This window comes from Megalops cyprinoides, chromosome 15 (assembly GCF_013368585.1).
Source record: "Megalops cyprinoides isolate fMegCyp1 chromosome 15, fMegCyp1.pri, whole genome shotgun sequence".
NCBI classification, from domain to species: domain Eukaryota; kingdom Metazoa; phylum Chordata; class Actinopteri; order Elopiformes; family Megalopidae; genus Megalops; species Megalops cyprinoides.
The window spans coordinates 14,606,670-14,629,488 of record NC_050597.1 but is presented as its reverse complement, the minus strand read 5'-3'; the positions used below and the strand labels follow the sequence as shown (position 1 = coordinate 14,629,488).

General features: G+C 37.8%; 1 protein-coding gene across 2 annotated transcripts in view; it reads left to right on the top strand.

Moving 5' to 3' along the window:
- Window positions 1-1,172: 1,172 nt before the first annotated feature.
- khdrbs2 (KH domain containing, RNA binding, signal transduction associated 2) overlaps window positions 1,173-22,819 on the top strand; it is a 99,911-nt gene continuing 78,264 nt past the window's right edge. For both annotated transcript variants that reach the window (XM_036547336.1, XM_036547335.1), the window contains exon 1: window positions 1,173-1,449. In XM_036547336.1, the coding sequence (XP_036403229.1) occupies window positions 1,359-1,449 (91 nt within the window). In that variant the 5' untranslated portion in view covers window positions 1,173-1,358. The remainder of the gene's footprint in view (window positions 1,450-22,819) is intronic.

Below are 22,819 nucleotides of genomic sequence, written 5' to 3'. Positions count from 1 at the left end.
TACATGAAACAATATATATTTATGTCAATGTAATGTGATTATCTCTCACCACGCAGTCATTTTGTGTGACGCCCGGAGTGCAGATGTTTGCCAACAGGTCTGTAATCTATTCAGTCGTTAATTAGGGGCAAGCTGTCCGTGTGCTGTGTATGCGTCCCAGACTGGCTGTCACCACGGTCTAATCCATCTTGGCAAGTCGAGGCATGCAACAAATCCATTTATTAGCATTCATCCTCATACCAACTTGAGCTGCATCCGTAACTCGGAACACACCCAGATCAACATAAAAAACTTCCCTCCTTTCAAACAGTGATCATTTATCATTGAATCTAACAGATTATCACTGTGTACAGGCTAATGCAATACTGCTAATTTACAATTAATGATAACGTAAACGTGTTTCATCCTGTGTGTTGTGCAGCATTTCTGGACAATGCGAACGTAGTTCTCTATCTTAAATAGAATGTCCTTGATTTGGGTTGGGACTGGATTTCCTCAGTCATGTGCGCAACTTCACTTCGATCAAAAAAAGTGAAAACAAAATTTAATTAGAGTATTCACACACAATACCTGCTTAGAGTCTTTTCTGGGCAATATATCTATTTAATGACGAATTAAACGTTCACGTTGTATTTTAGAAGCATTCCGATTCTTTTAATTAGAGTGCTCAAGTCCTTGTGCTCCTGTTTTTGCTTTTCAGCGAGTGTCAACATATTTTATGGTGTGATGGCACAACTGAGAATTTGTTAATGGCGTTGATAATCATATGATTCACAGTCATGCTGCATTTCTTTCGACTAGTGGTAAATTCACACCTTAGAACATGGTTTGAAAGGAAATAACGGGCGACGTGAATGAGGCCAGTGGTTTCGCTGGCCTATTGTTAGACTTGAATGGGTGACTACGGTCTCTACTCTTTCTAGCTTCAGTTGCCTGGCTTCACCATTTCGTTCCCCCACGTGTAAATAATGTTCAGCACCACGGCCAGCAACCGAGAGGTGGAAAATATTCTCTGTCAATCTCGTTATTTTAGCGGTGCAGCGACCATTTGTGGTTTGCAAATAGTCTGTTGTGTGATACGACCAATCATGTTAGGGGGGCGGGCAAGCAGCACGCAGCGCATCGGTAGCTAAGGTGGGACCTGCTGCAGGAGAGACTCGCCACTGAGCTCGGGAGATGGGCTTCAAGCTCTGAATTCTTCCACATAACAGTGCCGCGCTCATTTGGTGAGATTCGTTACGGCTTTTCTCGCAGCGGCGGTATAGAAAATTAGAACCGAGGACCGAGGCTAATATTCCGAGATCCACCACTTTTTTCGTCTCACCTGCAAAAGCGGTGAATTGGAGAGGAGACCTGTAATGGATCAAGACAAATACTTACCAGAGCTGATGGCCGAAAAAGATAGCCTGGACCCATCATTTGTTCATGCAATGCGCCTTTTGGCTGAAGGTAAGGTGATAATATTTGCTTGGTTGGCTCACAATTTTCAGTTCGTTGTAGAATATCCGACAGCTGTGTGCCCAACGCGTTTCAGTACAAATCAGGCAGCTATAATGCATAGCCTGCCTTTTTTTCTGCGAAATAAGTGGCTCGCTACATGTGGCGTATATGCCTTCGTACTTCGGGGTGTAGAATTGCACATGGCTGATAAAACAGTGAGAATTGACATAAACTGATGTTACAACACTGCGTATTGTAACTGTGAACAGTCTACACACAATTAAACCCATTTTGACCGGTGCCTAGAATTTCAAGCGCATGGTGTCCCGCAGTTTGTGACTCAAAGGTGCCGCCGGTGCTGTCAGTTTCTGATAACAAGTAATGCTGGACACTTTCCATAGTCATCGCCCGTTTTCCCGGGAACGGTACTGTACTGTCAGGTCTTTCTAAGAAACTTGGGGCAGCAGGAAAAAAAAAAAAATAAATGTGGGTATTTACTTTACTTTCAATTTGCCCCATTTTTTCGTGGCTTAAAAGGCTCAGATGTTTTGAATTTTGAATAAATGATGTGTGGCTCATATCTGTGAATGTAGCTGCTGCTATACATAAAACACCAAGACAGACAAGCGTTATAGATTCTCAGAATTATGCGCGTATCACCCATCCGATTTGAACATGATATTACGTTGGCAAAGGTATACTACATTTTAGACAATATCTTAGTGAACACCGAAAAACTGTTTCGCTCCTATGAATTTGCTGTGATGCAAATAATACGCATAATACGATATGCGTGATTCTAACAAAACACCAGTTGGTGTGCGCGAATGAAGGACAAACGGACAAGACGCATTTTAACACACTGGAGTTCTTTCAGAGCAACCAATTCATATACTTGCCATCGAAGGTGACAGATTTGACCAGCAGACGATCACGCTTTCGTACCATACAATATAACACGCCTTGAGCATACACCATGTGTGTACTTTTGAAGGCTGCAGAAGGGAAGCCGTGCTAAATCACAATAGGCTTCGCTCTGATACTTGACCAAGGCCAAACAATGAGAATATTGTTTTAACACGAGACTGGTGACTTTGCCCAACATAGTACTTTGATCATAACGAGATTTTGGCTATTTTTTCTAGGGACCACTGGACAAACATAATCCCATTTGGCACTTCGGCTTTAAATTGCCAAAATGCACGCAATGGTTTTAGCTAGACGACACATACAAAGTACTTCTAGTCACGCCAAGCAAAATTACTATCGCAGACTCAATAAAAAGTTGTCCCTGTACACTTCAGGTTACTGGACGATTGACGGGGTGGAAATCACAGTTGCTTTAACATGCAACTGGAGTACTGGAGAGGACTCCAAAGGAAGTTATCAGTTCGTTTCTTTACAGCACCTTGATGACGGGGTGTTGGGCAGCCGTGGACGACTCTTGTTTCTTAACGGAAGGTGAATGGCACACACCTACCTACCAGTCCACAAATAGCTTTGGTGCGCGTTGCCTTGTGGTACTCAGCCAGCAGGTCTCTCGATGAAAGCTCAACGTTTTCGCTCAAGGAATTGCGGTCAGGGGGATGATCTACCGGTGGACCTACGGTTAGAGTAAAACGATGCAACAAATTGTAAATGCCTAGTTTCACCTGCGATTCAAAGTGGGGTCCAGTACCTCAGTCGCCCGCGTCCGCTTAAACTATGTCTGTTAAATAAAAAAATAGACGTATTTTACAAAAGTAAAATATACATTTATCATATGCTACTCATCGCCATTTTTTGTTTCATTGTTTGAACTTGTGATAATGCATAGGTTTATGAGTTCCCACTCTCTGATCATCACATATTTAACAAGTCAGTACACTTTCGTGGGTGTAAATTATGTTCAGTGATGAATGGGGTCATACAAGGAAAAGCTGATGGAGGAATGGGCTGCACACTTAAAGTAAAATACCGAAAAGGTTAATTTAATTGTTGCCTTCTGGTGATTCAAAAAGTAATTGCAACAAAACAATGCATTTGCTTTCAATGTCTCATATGTATTACTATTATTGCTGCAGAAAATAAATAAGCACCAGATTTTAAGAATTAGTATGTTATACACACTGCAATTCTGAACATTATGTGTGACATCATATGAATGCAGTTGATTAATTGTCAAGGTTTAGCCTACAGTTTAAATCCTTCTTCCATCCCTTTCTCACAAAATCATTTCTTTAAAGCTTATTAACAATTTAGTCCCTTCAGCAGCATATTCATTATAAATACATATTTACTAGAATGTTGTTTTTCCTGCTAATTAGAAAGTGAATTGAATTACCTGTCAAATTGATACTTGCCGTGAGCACATAGTATTGGTTTTCCATTACCAAACAGTGCGAAAAGACATGTGTTACACTCCATTTGAAGTTGTGAATTATTTTAAGGCAGCAAATAGGCTCCCAGGTAGTTTCATGTTAGACACATAGACAATTAATTGAATGTATCTGTATGTATTTAAACCAACTGTGTTCTGCAAATAGCTCGCATATAGAAAGTCCACCTTAAGCTCGGTGGACATAAATCCTCAATTTAGCTTCAAGACGAGGTTACAACAACAAAATGCATTAGGGAAAGCTAAATGGTTATTGCTTTTAGATGTTGCTGCAAGGTACTACACATTACATTGCCATTAGAATCTAGGTATATCATAATTATTATAAGCAAAATAAATCACTTATACCAAATGTCTAATAAAGGCTAATATGTAGCAATAATATTAAAAATAATGTTTGTGAGTTATGCCTTATACATGTTATAATGTTTTTGGCTGCTGTGCTTGGGAAAACCTTCTGTTGTATATGCTGTAACAGGGTGAGAAGGTATAGTATACGTATGAATAATGCAACAAAAGCCAAACCTAAGCGGATCTGTGCACACTAAATTACTACTGCTTTCCTAAACAAAATCTTAGAGACATAGTGTATAATGTCTGTGGTGTGCTTGTTTTTGACTTTTGACACTTCTGTTCTTGCACTTCAACCATCGCTTAAATTAACAGTATGCCTGCTCCATATATAGCTCCATTTATACTATATATATATATATATATATATATATATATATATATATATATATATATATATACACATATACATACATATATACTATATACTGTACTATATTTTATATATATATATATATATATATATATATATACACACACACACACACACACACACATACTGTATAAATTCCAACCACATACAAAAACACAACACTAACCAAGACAGAATGACCCAAAGTCATTCAAGATTACGTACAAAAGGATGCAATGCTCTGCCCATTTAAAATGCCTTAAGGGAGAAGGTTCCAGTAAAGGCCGATTGCCTCCATTTCCATTAACTTTCAGAAATAATTAGTGAGCCCTAATCTTACACACTGATCGAGATTATATCTCCTTTTCCACGTTAATGGGAGAGACTCCACAAAGGAACTAATCAGTAATCTCTGCAACTCCAATCAAAATTAATTACATTGGCAACAGGCACAGACACCCCATCATTACGTCACTGCAGGCAATAAGGGTATATGAGAGAAAAACATATATTTTTTTACATAGTTTCCCCCACACAATATGGAAGGGAGACCTGTACAGAAAATCCATGAGGTAACAAATGGACCCAGTCAAGTTTGCCTGTTTTCCCCTCGGCTTGTTTGTGAATCATGCATGTTTTTGTTCCATTTGTCAGAGAGCGGTAGAGACTGGTGTTCCAGTGAGCACAGGACAGGACACCCAGCCCCCTGGGAACATACAGGTCATTGGTTAGCTGCCAGGTGTTATTTACCCTTAGCACTTCCTTATTAATCTCCGCCAGCATTCCACATTGTATGCATGTCCCTAATCACACTCTAACATTGTACAGGCCACAGACAATCTGAACTAGAGCAATGAGGACATTGAACCCGGATAATGCTGGAGCTTTTCAATGGTGGAACACACCATACGGAGACACTAAGGCCTTAAACACACCCATACAACTGTGGTTCCACTCAAGTTCACTGCAGAAGAGGTGTGCTGTGCACGCACAGGGCAGGGTGTCTGCACATTTCTCAATATCTCCAACACCACGGTGGGCCATTTGTGCAATGTCTGCAAGGACAAAGAGGTTTAATATACAAACTATGCATCTAGATATAACTGCACTCATAATACCTGGCAGACTAAACAGCAGCTGTTTCAGCTCCCGAAATGTTGCCAAACGCAGATAGTGCAACTTGAATATACAACAATGCTTTAAAGCTAGAATAAAGTAAGAGGAAGAGATGTGGAGATCAATATCCAACAGTAAGGGAACTGTTGTACACAAGTCCGCTTGAGTCTATATATTACTGACAAGGAAGTGGGCCAAGACTCAAAAAGCATGCACTGCTTAGTCTTACTAATCGAGGTCTAAAATGCTCATAGTTAGCCACAGTTACAGCCACACTAATATAAAGAAAATATACAAAAATTTGTGTATTAGTTCAAATGAGGTATGAAAAACTATTGTAAACCATATGTCAGATTCAGACAGTAACATTCATCAATAGTAATACTTCAATCATATTTTGTGTACTTGCATGATTGTGTCGGAATGTAACAAGTCTCCATTGTTGAAAAACCTATCAATTGCTGAAGTAAAGCAAAGAAATTAAGTCACGATAAGTTAAGTCATAGCATTTGCATCAGGGTGTGCCAGGGGAAAGAACTAAGTAACAATTTAATATTAGCATCAATAATGTGAAGGGATTTATTCTGGGTTGTGAAATTCCCACAGGGAATGTCTCAGATTCACAGTAATAAGCAATATGTTGAATAAACAATAGCACACAATCAGAATGCATTTGGATAAACCTTTTTGAATATCGATTTCTCTTCCATGCACTGAAAGTTTAGCGAGACAGTATTGGGCACATTATAACATAAATCATATTATGGTTAGAGGAAATGTGCTGTGTTGATATGAGCCATTTAATCTGCTGTGCTCTCTGGCTTATTTCCCCTTGCTCTTGAGCTACTGACCAAGTAAGTATGTCTCAGGAAAGTTGTTTTTCTTGTATTTGTTTTCCCATATGTTACTGATTATAGGGGTCACTTGGGAAGGGTCACAATTGTGTTTTATTCTTTTTCTGTTCTTAAAATGGGTGGCCACAGGCCTGTTTTTTTCCACCTGAGCAATAAACCAATGAAATGACTGATAATCAGTTTATATCAAAATTAATTTCTCTTCACAGTCCTGAGAGCTAGAAAAAAAAAACTCCTCCAGGAAAATATGAGGGCATATCATTCATATGTAATGCATGTACTGTATGTACATGTATATATGTGAATATTATAATTGCTTTGTTCATGTACTATTTTAACAATCTTCTGTGGACACAGGTAGCCACATCACTGGTTTCAATTAGTTTCACAGCTAAAAGAAAATATGAATAATTTCCTCTGAGAGCAAAGCTCTCTAAAAGGAGGTTGTTGTATTCACACCGTCTCAGAGATGACACGGGGAGTGAAACGCTGTCATTAGCTAGACCATTTGTTTCTCTCAGTGTTGAAGGGACAGCCTTTCCTTGGATGTCTCCGGCAGAATAGCAGGGTGTGCCTGGAAGCATGCCCCCGGCCCTTTGTTTTCACATTCTCTCTCAGGCAGGGGCTGCTGGTCGGAAATGAATTTGCGGAATAATTTTCCTTCTCTGTCGGAAAGGACTTTTTAAGTGGAATCCTCCAGGATTGAATTCCTGCTGTTTAGCCCCCTGAGCTTCAGCCAAAGCTAGGTGGGAATATAAATGGCTCATAAGTGTCACCGGCATGAACACGTTTTATAGAAAAGTCAGATATATTGCTAGAATCCATTTCATTAATTGAAGAGGATGGGCTTGGTTGGCTGGCGCAGTAAAGGTGAAGAAGTATACTGAAGTGAAAATGACACAATAAACATATTTTATTCCAAGATGCAAAATGCAAAAACAAAAATACAGAAATCAAAGTAAACAATAATCCAAACTGGCTGTAAGAAATGTGTTTAAATATAAATTGTTTTTATTTTGAAAATAGCGCAAAAATTTTAATTGAATTTAAAAGAATTATTGCAGTAAATGCATGCAAGCTCCAAAAGCTTAAACTCAATGCATATATTCAGCAAAATATATGACAGCTCTTTCTCCAGCATATACTGTTCTTATAGGGCAAACTGACCATTTATACGCATTAATCACCAAAACCCTAGCAAATGCCACTGGGGACATAAAAGCCATATAGTAAAGTGTTAAACTAACTAATGTAAAAAGCTGTTCAGAACTGAAAAATAATTCAGCTAAAACCTCAAATTAAAATACAGTGATACATGATATTAGTTGATATTTTTCTGTTAGTTAAAGAAATTATTAGATTAATCAGATTTCAGTTACACTGGTATGTGTTACAGTAGTTAACTTGTTTATTAAACATTTGTAGATACTGTACCACGACACAGGACCACATGACCAGTATCCCAACCATTCCCATTTTCTTCCATATCTTATTCTTCTTAATTATAAATTTCCTGCTGTGTTTCATCATCAAGAGCGTTACAGAACCTCAGCTTATGCATATTTACCATTGGTCTCTCCTCATATTCAGCCAATTACCATATCTATTCATTGATGCTGAGTGCAAGACACTCTCTGCCCTTGACAGAAAATGACAGCCATCTTGTTTGTTCATGAACCCTAGCTAAATATGAATTATAATGCTAATATAGCAAAATATAACCTTTACAGGCTGTAAAAGAATTATAAAATGCATTTCCTAAGCTTTAAATTTAACTATAACATCACCAGGGGCGTTTCTAGCTATTGAAAAGATCAGGGGCTAAGTCAAGTTGGCCTGGGGATTGTATTTTTTTTTTTTTTTTTAAAGGGAGATCGGCATGGGTAGGTTGGGGAGGTTATATCTACCTTTATAATAAGTAAAAATTATCACACCTTCGGACGCTGCAAGTCAAGTTCCGCTCTGAATGATCGGACCTAACAACGCCACTGAACATCACCTTAAATGTCAGCTTACAACAGGTATAAATGCTGGCCTTAATATTCTTAATCTAGGTGCAGTATTGACAGCTACAAGTAGCTGCAATCCATCACCTACTTGGTTAAAAAGAGTTACCGGTCAACCAGCTAACTACCTAGCTAATTCCATTTTCAGCCAGTGTGCCATCTAACTGGCTGGCTACATGGCTACGTAACTAACTGCAAAATATTATTTTCAGCTAGATAGGTAGGAAAATTACATTTTGAAAAATGCAATTCATACATTTAAAATGGCTACTACTCGCTCTCCAAAGTATCTTTAAATTAGCGTTTGAATACTGTATTTATTTAAGAATAATTTCCCCCAGCACAGAAATGCTTCTCAGTTTCCTAATTTTAGTATGTATGTTTTTCCAAAATGCAGTCTGCAAGGAGTAGTGTTACCACCTATGAAGCAGATAATGATGCTTCCTCTCAGTGAAATTCTAAACTCACTGTGGTGATTGAATAAAAAATGAGTGTTAAGCCATTCAGTAGTATTGTATTTTAAACGTCACTTAGCTCGTTGGCTAATTTTATGTTATGTCAGATAGCATTTCTAGCTGTAGCATATAGTGTTGCGAGTTATACTGCAGGAACATAAGATGACATGAGGTCTGACATCAGGATAAGGAGGTATGTGTGTTTGTTTATGTACCTGATTACCTTACTAGCAAAATTAGTGTGGTGGCAAGACACATATATACATAGGTCATTGCCCTTTTTGAATTTTTTTCAAAAATGCAAAAAACAAGTATCTTCCAAAAACTCTACAGCACAGGTATCAGAAAATCACTAAAATGCCTTTATTTTACATGAGAAAATACAAAAAACGCTAACATTGCAATGCATGCACTTAAGAAAAACATTTAAGAAAAGTACTTTCCTCACATTTCAAGTATAAAAGGAGTAATACTTGCCAACTAATACTTACATTACTACATGGTGTTGAGCAAAGATTAATTTAGTTACAATTTTCAGTGTTTTATAACTTAAAGTATACAACTTACTGACATATATATCTTTCAGCCATCTCTGAAAAGAAATGTAAGTTGATGTGAAAACATTGATTAAACTGTAACATTTGCATAAATTCCTCTCTCAGTGTTTATGAACAAAGCACAGTAGCAGCTAGACTGAATGTCTGCCATAGTCTTTTTTTTTAATTGATTAAACAAATTGGTATGTTCATAAACGAGATGAGAGACATCTTGCAGAAAATTCAATAAAGTCAGATTATCAATGTTGCGGAAAGCGTGAAGGGTGAGCACTTTTTCTTTCATGTGAATCTGTAGAGATCTCAGTGGACAACCTATCGAAAATAAACATATAAAGAATGGTTTTAGGGATGCAGTGTGAACTTAAGTTAATTTAAATTAACTACTTCTACTTCTTTAAAAGTTCTGATAAAAAAATAGATTCTACTCATGTCTTTCAAACACAAAAGCCAAAATATATGCAGTTTAAATGTGCATATATGATATTATCCAGCTTTGAAAATAAACAAGGAGGCCTTGCCACCTCACTTGCATTATAACAAATGAATACTAGTACTTAAGCAATTCACCTCTATTTATTTATACTTTTGTCAGATAATTATGTTTTCAATAACTTAAAGCTGAATGCATACCGCATCATATTTCAGCATCTCCCAAAATGACCTACTTACAATTTCAGTACAAACTGTGCTTTTACACCAAATTACCAGTGGGAGTTATGTAACAACCTGCATGGCCTCTTTCAATTTATTGTATTATAATTAAAGAGATGACTCCCTTTCAGACTGGACTTCTCTCCAGATGTTTAAGACATTGTCCTGTCAGCCTGCATGACCTTTGTGACTAGTGATAATCTTGACAAATGTCTGTTCAACAAAAACAATTAACAATAAACAATAAACTATGTGTGGTACCTGACTCTTTTACCGTCAGTATTTTGGGCATTATCTTCTCCCGGCACCATATAAAAATGTTGTGCAGAATTTCTGTTTATATCTGTTAAGAACCACAGACTGTTCCCAGTATATTTTAGTAGAAGAGCTTTCAAACTTATCAGCTCACTTCTTATACTTTGAAAGATTTCACTGATAGAAGGAGACTTGTGGGCAAATGCCTGTGCACAATATGTAGCAGATAGATATGCCATTTTTCACATTTTCCCCCTCACATTTCACTATTATTATTACTATCAGTTGATAGTAACTACACAAACATTTACTTTGCATGTATAAAAAGGCCACCCAAATGAGTGTTTCAGCGATGAGGCCAAAAAGAAGAAATCATGCAGATGTTACACATTTTGAAAACAGACAGCTAGCTATAGGTGAAATAGAACACTGATGCAAACAAGTATAGTAATCATAATAATTTACTTACCCAGTGATAACAAAGCATAGTAAACTTGTCTCTGCCTTCTCAGCCCTCAGGTTTTATAACAGAAAACAGCTCTTGTTTCACATACAGGACACTTTATCCAAACACAGTATCAGTTAGTGAAAGTAAATAAATTTCAAACAAAAAGGTCTTAGGTCTACATGGTCTTCAGGTCTACATGTTATTACTTAGCTAGCTACAGATAGTAGCATTCTGCATTTAACCAGTGGCTGTAACCAGTGGCTGTGATGATTCAGTGAGAAGACTGTGCATGCCACAAACCTTGCCATGTGGAAACTATGGCTCGGGGTGTACTCTGAATACAATAATTGTGAACATTGTTTGTTCTTCCTTATTGTTTTTAATGAACACATTTTTAAGCCAACAGAAAAAATAAGAGATCGCTTTTAAAAAGTTGGAAAGTTAGGCTTTGCCTAACATTCCTATAGAGGCCAGCACCCCTGCACTGTGAATATAGCATGCTTTGGAAATGTGTGGTCACATCAGACAGGGTTATCTTATGTTAATAAAACTGCAGCACTTCTGTTCACAGTCCAGGGCACTGGTGGTGGCCAGATATTACAGCTGCCACATCAGCAATTTTTATGCCAAATTAGGCTACTATTAAAACCTTGCTGTGGGTTGTGTGGGCTAATGCAGGTTTTTGATCATTTCATTTTTAATATCCATGTGCCAAATAATAGAAATAATGAGAAACATATCTACATTTATATGTCTTATATCTACTGTAGTTTCTGGCTCTAAAAAGTTACAAGCATATGCAATACAGGAATCAAGCAAATACAGTTTAGCAGTTTAATGTTGTTTTTACAATGTGTCCTTTGTGTCTAATTTGATAAGCAACCTCTGTGCATGTCATTGGCTCTAAATAGTAGGTGCAGTAATGGAAGGACAATGGTTCTCAGAATTAAGTGCAAGACCGGCGCTATGAGGGTGCTTAGGGGTGCATTGCACCCCCAGATGGACCTCAGCGCACCCCTGTTGTCTCCTTATATCCCGAAGTCTACATAGTATTATTACATTTTTTTGTTTGTTTGTTTTTTTCAAGATATGATTAAGTGGAATTTTTAGGAGACAAAAACCAGTATGCATTTCATGCAGTATTTTTATCATTAGGGGATATTGAAATGGTAGCATATTCCTTAGAGGGGGAGTTAATCCATGACATATGGTTTGTTTGTATTTCAAGCAAAAAAGTCTAATTTTTGTGGACCAAATGGAAATATAAACACAAAAATTCAAAGAAACATCATTTGTAAACAACTGGGTGAACACTTTCAATGTTTTGAGTTTTTATTTATTTTTAAATTTTCCTTAAATTTTTTTTTCCATAACTCTGCTTTGAAAATCTGGAGTGTGTACAACTATGGAAAGGCTATGTAGTTCTGTAATATCAGGTGAACTGCTGACGGTTGACCTTGGTTAAGTGCCCATGGCTATTGGCTTGGGTGTCAGCAGAGGATCCTCATGGGGTAAGAAACTGCGACCCATGGATAAAACTTATCTCTAATTTGAGAGAGCGCTGGCATGCTGATAACCACAGGGGTAACATCCTGCTGGCTTCCTTTTCTGCTTCTTTGTAGCGCTAACGAGGGGCTCCAAGCAACAAAAATGCAGGTAACAACTCTTAAAAAGCTGAAATCTGGAACTCCTGTGGAGCTGAAGCATCCCCCCCCCCCCTTATAGTAAAACGGTTTACAAGATGGAGTGAAAATGGAAAGTATTTCCTTTCAGTGATATTTAGTATGAATTTTAAGAGGAAAATTTGCATAAAAGGTGTGAATCAACTGTTACCGAAGCTTTAACATTGAGGAGGGGGCGTAGCTGTACCATCAGTAATCCAGCCAGCATGGACTGGGCAGCATCGGTCTGGTATTAGGGTGTGCAGATGTCATGCATCATTGAAGTTACCACAGCAATCAAAACCTGGCCATCTTTGCTCTGGACGTAATTTCTAATGAAGGTGTTCTAACCTGTGTAACAGAAATATACCTTTTGGTCTTGTGGCTTCTGGAGGCGGACTTCACCTTTGGGCTTTTTACTCTACTTCTCTCTTTGAATTTTCTACAAAGAGACATTTTTTCTTATACGGTTTCAGACAGTGCATTATATTACTTTAAACTATACCTCAGTGGTACTGCTGCAGACAGGTGGTCACTGGCAAATACATTACCATTATCATGGTGAATTACTATCCACCATTCGTCATTTTAGACTTCCTCCAGATTGCTTTATACCTCCACTCATCAGCTTTCTTACGTTAGTAATTTAGTTGCCCATTTGATAGATTACCATTATGTCTGCAGGACTCTAGCCCCTGATGTATTGAGACCTCCAGGAATTATGAAGAAGAGCCTGTTTAGACATTCACTTGCCTATTTTTGTCATATCTGATGTTAGTGGTGCAAACATGTTCAGACTGGATGTATTCTAAACCACTTCTAGTGTTCCTGACACTGCAATTATATTGTACAACCTACCGTATCACCAGAATGCCACCTAATGTCTACGGTCTCTCCCCATCACTTCACGCATCGATTACCTGATCAATACGGTCTGACCTCGTTCTGTCAATACAAGATTTTATATTTTAAAAACGCTGTGAGTCAGAAACATTCTTGATGGTGTCAATCTGCCCGCCACATGCTTCACTGATCAAGGGAGTAAGAATCCACATCTTGATGAAACGCTTTAGCGGTGATTGGCGACACTGTTTGTTTTTCTGGCCTAATGATCAGGGGGTGTTTTGAGTGCATGTAATGCACTGTGGTTGTATCAAGATAAGAATCAGGTCCGGGGCGCAGCTCTTTCACTGTCGTTAAATAAATAATGTCGCCGCAAGGTTAGACGAAGCGCAGTGAAAGCATACGGGGATAAGAACAGGACACTCATCCACAGAGAGGGAGGGTAAAGCTCGCCGAATGAATAGCTTACATAAATTAAAATGAATCACGTAATCTTCTGCCAAGGTATCGATGCACGGGAGTACGAGTCGGATCCACAAATTCACCTCCAGTTCAGTCTATCCTCAAGACAGATCAATTTGAAAATGATTCTTACTTACAAATGGACAAACACAGAAGAAAATAACACTGACCCAAAGTTTTAAAAACAGATACATTCAGACATTGATCCTTAGCTTTCCAGTTAAAATATATGGGCTAATATTTTATATTTCCTTATAACTTAATTATGCAGTGTAATTAGAGGTAAAGCCAGGTAAGTGAAGCTAAGCCAGTCTTACTCCTCTATGAACAAATATATCTTGTCATGTGGCTCACCTCTGAGTTTTTCCATGGTAGAAGTATGCACACTCCACCATTCAGATAATGAAGGAAACAAGCAAGACTGCCATTTATCATATCAGCAGGGGTATCTCTGCTGCCAATAGGAGCGTAGGTGTACTGAATTTATTACAAATAAACTTAGGAGTACCAAAACCAAACATGCAACATGCTAGCTCTATGGGTATTTTGACTCTGTAAATATTGCTCATTTGCTATTATGATTTTTTCAGAGTGATTAAATCTGAAGGAACAGTCACCATGCATGCAAAAGGTGAGGGTAAAAGTCTTATTGGGTGTGCATTAACATATTATTGCTATCCTAATTTGTGTTTCTATCATCCTGTTGCACTTGAAAACTAAATGAGTGTTTACCTTAGTAATATGTCAACACTCATCTGTGACCAAAAGATCCAAGCATGAGTTCTTAAAAATTCTACTTGCTTTCCATGTCAGACTACTTTATTCCAGTCATTTTAACTTGACTCTGTGTGAAGTAAATTCCAAACAACAGAACTGTGGCATTTGTTGAGGTAAAGAGCTGTGACAGATCATAGTTATGAAAAAGTGATTGATTTGAGGAAAAAATTTTGGATGGAATCAAAGCCAACCACCTACCATTAAAAAGCATAGGAATTTTAATATTAACATAAACATCCGCTGTATTGCCTTGAAGTAGCTTTCATGGCCACTCATGATAACTGATTTGTAGTTTACACAAATATGAATAGAGACAATTAATAATCCCACAGTATCCCAGATGTGGTAGTCATGCTTTAAGTTTCTTTGTTCAATGATCAATGTCAACAACACTACCTGCTTGAGATCCCTGATTGTGTCTGCACAATATTAGTGATGTTATCAAGTCTTCTCTGTACGATTGATGACAGCAGCCATGTTACAAATAGAATCCTAGTCACGCAGTGCCAGCTTGGATCACCAATAGCATCGCAACATACTTCTTCATTGCATCTCAGATGGTGGGAGGATCTGCAGAAAAGCCTCACAATCCAGTACAGTTCATTTGATATCGATGGTACATTATGATAAATTATATAATGACTGAATTAATGAGAACAGTGCCGGGACTGTGTCTTCATAACTGCTTTTAGAATAGTCTCTAGCAAGCACTTACTCTTCTGACTTAATTAACGTCAGTCAATTTCCTGATTTAGTCACAGCAACCCCTGTAGCTCGAGGACCCCACTGAGCTGACATCTGTCGACCAACATACTCGAAGATACGGCTCATCTCTCCTCCAGTTCTCATTTCGACTCTGGGAAACAGACAGAAGGATCCCTGTGCTTTACATCAGGCCAGCTTGGGTCCAGTTAATAGGAGGTTGGATGTCCTTCATGACACAGAGGTGAAATGAGGAAGTCGACCGCCATCAAAGGAGCTTTCCTAATAACTAATAAGCCTAAAAGATGGAATATTGTGCTTTGGAGGTTTGTTTGTTTTCCTGCACGCACATTTAATTTCCTGCTTTCCTGCCAATGTCTTTTCCTCATAACTTTTCCTCTGTCTCACTTCTCCATGAAATACTTTGCTCAAGGTTAACATCTTGATTTTTTTTTTTTTTTGCTGTTTAGTATGGCACATTTTCTTTACCCTCGCTCCTCAGATCTGCAGTGCAAGGAGTGCCTGCGCTATTGGTCTGCACTTCCTGCTGTATGTGATGCATTGAGGCTGGTATGAACACTAATCTCTGGGGTCAATGACATCGATTCAGTAATGTGCCCAGAGACGATGCACTGTAATAAAAAAAATTACCTCTGATACGAGGCAGAGATCCAGGAGAGATAAGGCAGTGTAATATGCTGTACGTTCCAAAAGAACAGAGTGCAGCTCCTCCAAACAGATATAAGATATAAATATTCATGACCAGGGAGAGACGCCTGTTTGAACATAGGGCAGATCTGCACAGCTTTCTGAGGGAGCATCCTATTATTCTTCATCCAAATGTGTCAGAGTCTGTTCTCCCTTCTCCTTACAGCCCGGCTGCAACTTTTTCTTCACTATTTATGCATGCCCTTGTGCTGTATAAATCTGCAACCCAGACAGGATTAATTAAGAACACAGGCTGGTCTTGGGAGTGTAGATTCTATCAGGTTCAAACATCTTGAAGAGCCATATGTGAAATTTGTTCTAGCTTCTGCCTTTGAATTGTCACTGGTTGCAGCTGCACCATATTCTGTTGAAACTCATTCTTGTAGAGCTAATAATCACAACTTTCATTGATTTTCCTGCAGGGCTTTAGCAAACAAAAGAATCATATCTGCCACTGATAGGCCAGTTACACAAAGTTGGTGGGTTGTGGGATTTTGAGAGCATATTTCATGAACTCAATATTAATTCTCCCCACCACATGATGTGATATGATATTTTAGAATTCTTACTTCAGCACCATTTAATTTTACGACACAAGTTTTAATTGGGTTCCGTATGAGGCAAGAAAACATATCCTGCCAATTAAAAACAAGAGAAAATGGACTGAAATGTGCAGCCACTGTCCTCTTCTTCTTTTTGCCAGATCTCTGTTGCCCCCTTATTAACATCATGTTGATCACAATAGCCAGCAACAGCTGTTAAATGACACCTTGAATTGAAAAAGACTCATATTTTGCATTCATTTAATGGAATTTAACTTGATGACAGATGTTTTTATAAGTGTGTGTGTGTATATATATATATATGTGAATGTGTATGTATGTATTTTGTGTGCGTGTGTGTGTGTGTGTATGTGTTTGTGTTTTCTGATCTGCTGGCAGATAAGAAGTCAGGCAGCTGTTTGGAGATGGGCTACAGAACCAGGAATAATAACTAGAGGGACACAGAGTGAAATCCTCTAAGAACCATTGCACCTGCGCCTTTTCAGACAGTGCCTCCATTGCTGCCGTTAGCAGCTCAAGCGTGTAAATACACTGGGCACTGTATGTTTACTGGGTTGAAATAAAACTTGAAGCAGAATGAATGAAGCAGCACAAGCCCCAAAACTTTTGGTGCAGTTTGCTATATATCAGTATCATTTAAAGTGATAGAAAATCATGAACTCTGAACAAAAAGCTGCAGTAATGCTTACCTTTAATACTTTGTCTACTATTTCTTTGTCTCAAAAAGCAAACTATGATACTATTTGCACCATCAACTTGACTGTTATGAAGGTAGCCTGTGTTGAGAGAGTGATCAGATTGGAACGTGGAAGGTATGGGGGAAGTGGAAATGGACGTACTATCTCTAGGATCCTTCCATTTTCCCACCTTCTATAATTTTCCCTATTGTCAAGCTTTCCATCAGATGAGCATTCCTTTTTCATGGGCTTAAAGGAATTGTATATTAAATGGTAATGTGGTTAATATCTGATCAATTCAGCACTCCACTGCTTTAACATGTTTTCCAAATTCACAAAGATTTGAGCCAAAAACAGGCGATCATGTTAACTGTGCTACCTAAGAGACATAGTCTCTGCCAAAATCTCAGATGTGCTCTCTCCCCCATGCTCGGGTTTTCATATGAGTGTTCAGTCCATTAAGGTTTGGGGTTTGTCACCCTGAGTGCACTAGTACTTTTATCTCTTTTTGTGGTAGTATGGAGATTTTTAGCTGGATGGGCATTTGCCATTGCTGCATAGACCAAATTTATTGTTATGATTCGGCAATGAGGTAAAAGTAATAGTGCATCCATTTTATGTCAGTGAGGAGGATGGCTCAATTCTCAAGCATCCATCTTCCTTTGCGGTCACAGACCTTTTGAGGTTGCAAATCTGATAAGCCATGAACTGAACAGAACTGTCTTTGGCAAGGTGACATTTTGATTTTCTAAATCTTTATTTCTAAATAGTATGCTTTTCAATAGCTCATCATTATACGTCTAAGAAAAAATGGTCATAAATACCATGTATTACCAAATTATTGCAGTGCAATTATATGGCTGTTGTTAATTTCAGCTCTAAAACAGGGCGAGTAAGTACCTCCTACTCAAGATATGATTTCCTGTTTTGATGCCAAATATTCTTTAGAGAAGTATTTCTTCCTCCAGATGTAGATTGCATGTTATTACTATTTGTTTGCCAAGCAGACATGTATTTTTCATATAATTTATTTCTACTTGATATAGTAATCCAGGTTAATTATCTTTCCTGAGGGCTATGACAGTGCTGCTCCTTGGATTCAAACCTACAGCCTTTTAAATACATCTGGCATTTGAACTGTCCCCAGCCACCACCACCCTTAGTAGAGCTGAGTGGATTTGCAGTACCATAGCCTTCCCAACCCGCCTTGTCTCCCTAGGTCACCAATGAGAAAGCGAGTAGACTTCTTAGTTGAGCTGCCTGGTTAAATTAAGGATAAAAATCTCATCGTGTTCCCTAAAGAGTATGCCACATCACAATAAAATTACGTGCACATGTGCATGCACATGCAGCCTCGCTCTACTGCAGTGTCAAACTTTGTTACTTTAAGGACCAAACATACGCTATTTTACCAGTACCCTAGCACATTTGGTTCAATAATTACATTAGCCTCATATATTTTTATGTTTGTTGTATGTTGTACATTTCCCAAAGTACACGACAGTTATACATTTCTTGAATATAGTAGGGGTAGTATTTTCAGCTATTTTTTGTCTCTTTTATGGGCTTTTCAGTGCTATTTCATGATTACTACATTTGTTCCTTGGTTGAAAAATACACATTGGTTCCAATTTGTCCTTTTTCAGTTTAAAACAAATCAGAAACCATATAAGGCCAGTCATAGTATGGTACAGTATAACATTACAACTTTATGATGGAAGTAGAAAATTAAGGAAACTAAAGAAACTCAAAACCAAGTCTGTAGAGTTTTAGATTTTGTGTTACTGCTAGGTAAGTCACAAATATGAACAATTTTTGTTGAGCATCACTGCTAATCAGACTGGGTAGCAATTATTTAAAATGTAATGTAGTGTGACACCAAATGGAAAAATTACAAATAATGTCACAGTTGTTGTATGCACTCTACTTGCAGCACACAGGCATTCATTTACTGAATTATTGTAGTAAACTACCCGACTACTAGCTGTGCTCCAGTGAAGATGGAACATACTGTTCCAAGGCAGGAACTTAACTAGTCAGCCCTGAACTTTAATTCCTTTTGAGGGTAGGATAATATGAGTTAGTGAAGAAGGTTTTAATGCTGTATAGCTGCATTAGTTTGCACTGTATATAGTGCATACACAGAAAAATGTAACTGCCTACAGTAAGAAACACATTTTTAGATATGGAATTTAAATTTGTGATGCACTTATGTAATGATGTAACACATGTTGGTCTATTTTAGTATTTTATTGGTTGACAAAATGAAACAATCATTAAATGAAGCTGAACAAAGACAGTCTTCAGTTGTTAATGGTCATTTACAGCAATACAAAAGAACGACAGGGGTGAATGAGTGAGCCAGAGGGTTTACCCAAAAAAAAAATCAGTGTACATGTAGCCAAGTATTTTAAAACAAATGCCCTTGCAGAGAAAACATATCTGTGCAATTTGGTGGTGATGTTGCCTTGAAATTAATTAATGCAACACATTGGATTCAGCTTTTGAACAAATGAACTTATCATACTGTTACTGGTATATTTGAAGGTTTTAAGAGCTTGTGTCACCTTGTATCAACGATGAATAGCATTAGAATTTGTAGGGCAAGAGTTCACTCTGTCTAAAAACTACATGTGGATGCTTGCAGTAATTTGCCAAATTATTGCATCACCATCAGATGATTAAATTATATATTTAATAAAGATTTATTGTACATTTCTGGTACATAATAGATCTGTTATACTTTACTGTTTTCCGTTTCTCAGCTTTTGATACTGAACAAATGAATTTGAAATTATGTACCATTTGAAAGACTGATTAATAATGTAACCGCTAGCTGAATTATGCAGTTTTAAGGTTTGTGGTTTGAGTGCTGTGTGAAAGTTCCATTTATAACAGTTGTGAATACTGAAACAGTTACATTTGACCCATCTTTTTGTATCATGCCTCTGTTTTATATGACATTCATAACATTCAGAGAAAAGGAGCAACTGCAAAAATAAATAATACTGAAACACAGTATTCAGCACAGGAGAAATAAAGCTCATGTCCAAGCCTGATGACTCATAAGGGTCAGAGATTGTACTGGTTTCTGTATCCCTAAGCAGCTTGACACAGCTATACCCGCCTCCCCATTTACCCAAGCCATCTTTTACTGTCAAGCAAAGAGGCCATGTGAACCATTCTTAAATCCCACACTGTGACTCTGCTGAGAACCAAGCACAACAGCAGAAATGGATTTCAGAGTACCAGTCAAAAGTTTGGTCACATCTACTCATAAAAGGGTTTTTCTTTATGTGTTATTTTCCACGTTTTAGAATAATAGTAAAGAAATCAAAACTATGAAATAACACAAATGGAATTATGCAGTGACCAAAAAAGTGCTAAACAAATCTTCAAAGTAGTACAAAAATGTTTTTTACAGTTAATTTTTTTTTGTTTGTTTTGGAAAGAAAGTCATACGTACACAAATATATAGTGAAGAAATAAATTTCAAGCTTTTCTTTAAGATAATATCTTTAAGAGAATGTATTGAATCAGGTGTGGCCAAACTTTTGACTGGTACTGTGTGTTTTGTTGGTTTCTTTAAGAACATAATTCATGAATTCCATTAGTTGCCAATCTCACATTATTGTGTAAAGGACCAAAAAGGTCAAGGCAAACATTTGCTAACCAAGCAGATATAAATGAAATCAGTGAAATAAAGTGTAGGAGTTTTACCAATGTAACTGAGGTGCAATAAGGCACCTCCTTGGTAAAACAATCCTAACCTTGTGAACATTTGCTGTATAAAATGTATTTACTTGTATATGTTCATACAGGTACATAGGTATCCTATGTTTTGTACCATCTGTATTTTATTAGAATATCACTTGGATGGTACACTATTATTTTGAAGCACACACTTTTTTCACAGTATATCATAACTGTAAATTGCTAATTAAACTGAAGTATTGAGAAGGCATACCATCCTAGTTCTTTACAGCTTGTGTAAGAATCTGATAATATTTCAACCCAAACAAGTCTTTAAAGTTCAGAGAGGCAAGAATGTTTACTGTTGCATAACCAATGCAATGTAATCTACGGTGTCACTTGCAGAGAAAAAACACCATTATTGGTTCATATCTGGTATCTTGCACCACAATTATCTGTGGTTCAGAAAAGTATCATGGTACAGTGCCAGATGAATGTTAGACAATCTGTTTTTGTTTGATTTAATTGTCATTTTGATACAGCCATTTTGACTTAATCTTGGCCATTGCCAAAAATAAGTTGTATATTAATACAACAATACAACAAATCATGACCATACAAGCCTAAAATAAAGCTTTTATTCCTTAATAATTCTTAAGATAGTGGAATTGTAGAGAAAACTGGTACGCTGCAGTTCCCCAGGTCTGTAGGTGGCTGTTCTATTTTTTAAAAATTCCCAGTTCTAAAAGTTTGCGACTAAAGTGGCTTGCCTCCCAGCCCAGCTCTGATGACCACTGCACTCGGAACCCTGGAGATGGCCGGTTTGCATGGAGTGAGTGAGAACATATGCGGTCAGCAGATGCTAGGGATTAACGGGTCAGAGAAAATTTCAGGCAGGTTCAACAGGGGTCGGCAGGGAATCTTTGGCCAAGACTACAGCAGGTGTGGGAGGAATGAGTAAGCACTCTGATTTCCCGGAGCCGACCACCACTCTGCTCCGAGTCAGAAAGGCTGACGAACAGTTCAGAGTTCTTTCTTCGATACACTCTGTTGGGGAGGCTAATGAAGACTGTCAGCACGTCACTTTGAGTCTGTTAGATTCTAGGCATTCTGACCAGTGTGAACAGCAGTGACCAAAATGTTAGCTGCAGTTGTTGAAAAGGCTTTAGCCTCTTCTTTTGGAATCATAAAAATTGGATGATACAGTATTCATAATCTAGGTGTACTGTCCTCCACCAAGCTCCAGAGATCCACAGTTCCCACTAAACCCAGAGAAAGTAAACTTGTGTAGTTACTGTTTATATTCTCCACACTCTGAGAGGGTAGAAGAAACTAAAGAAAATACAGAAACAGTAACAATTTTTAAAAAAAAAAATTTAAACAAATATGAAACAAATCATGAAGGATGTAGAGGACAAGGATTGCTGAGACACAGAGTCCCTGTTCAGGGCTTCATTGCAAAAGACACAAGGGCAGTAGAAGGGCACAAGGCCAGTAGAAGGCTTGATAAAGGTAGTAAGCCACACTTTTGTCAACACAATTCAGGTGTGTATGCCTGTTAGTGAGGCTGCCGCTGGTGCCGCAAACGTTTTGACGCATGCTACCATATCCTCACTCCTGTCTTCAAATAGATCCAGCAACAAGTACAAAAATAATTAATAAACACACATTTATATTTATAAATACATATCATTTAGTCAACAATGTAATCTGCAATTCACAGGAGTCAACATGATGTCAAACTCAGATCAGTGTTCAATTAACAGCTTGATCATGCCTAACTAATTAAGCACTCAGCTGGAATGAAATCTAGCATGCACAATGTGTCCCCAGGATCAGGAAGCACTCTTAAAGCATGTCACTGGATTCAA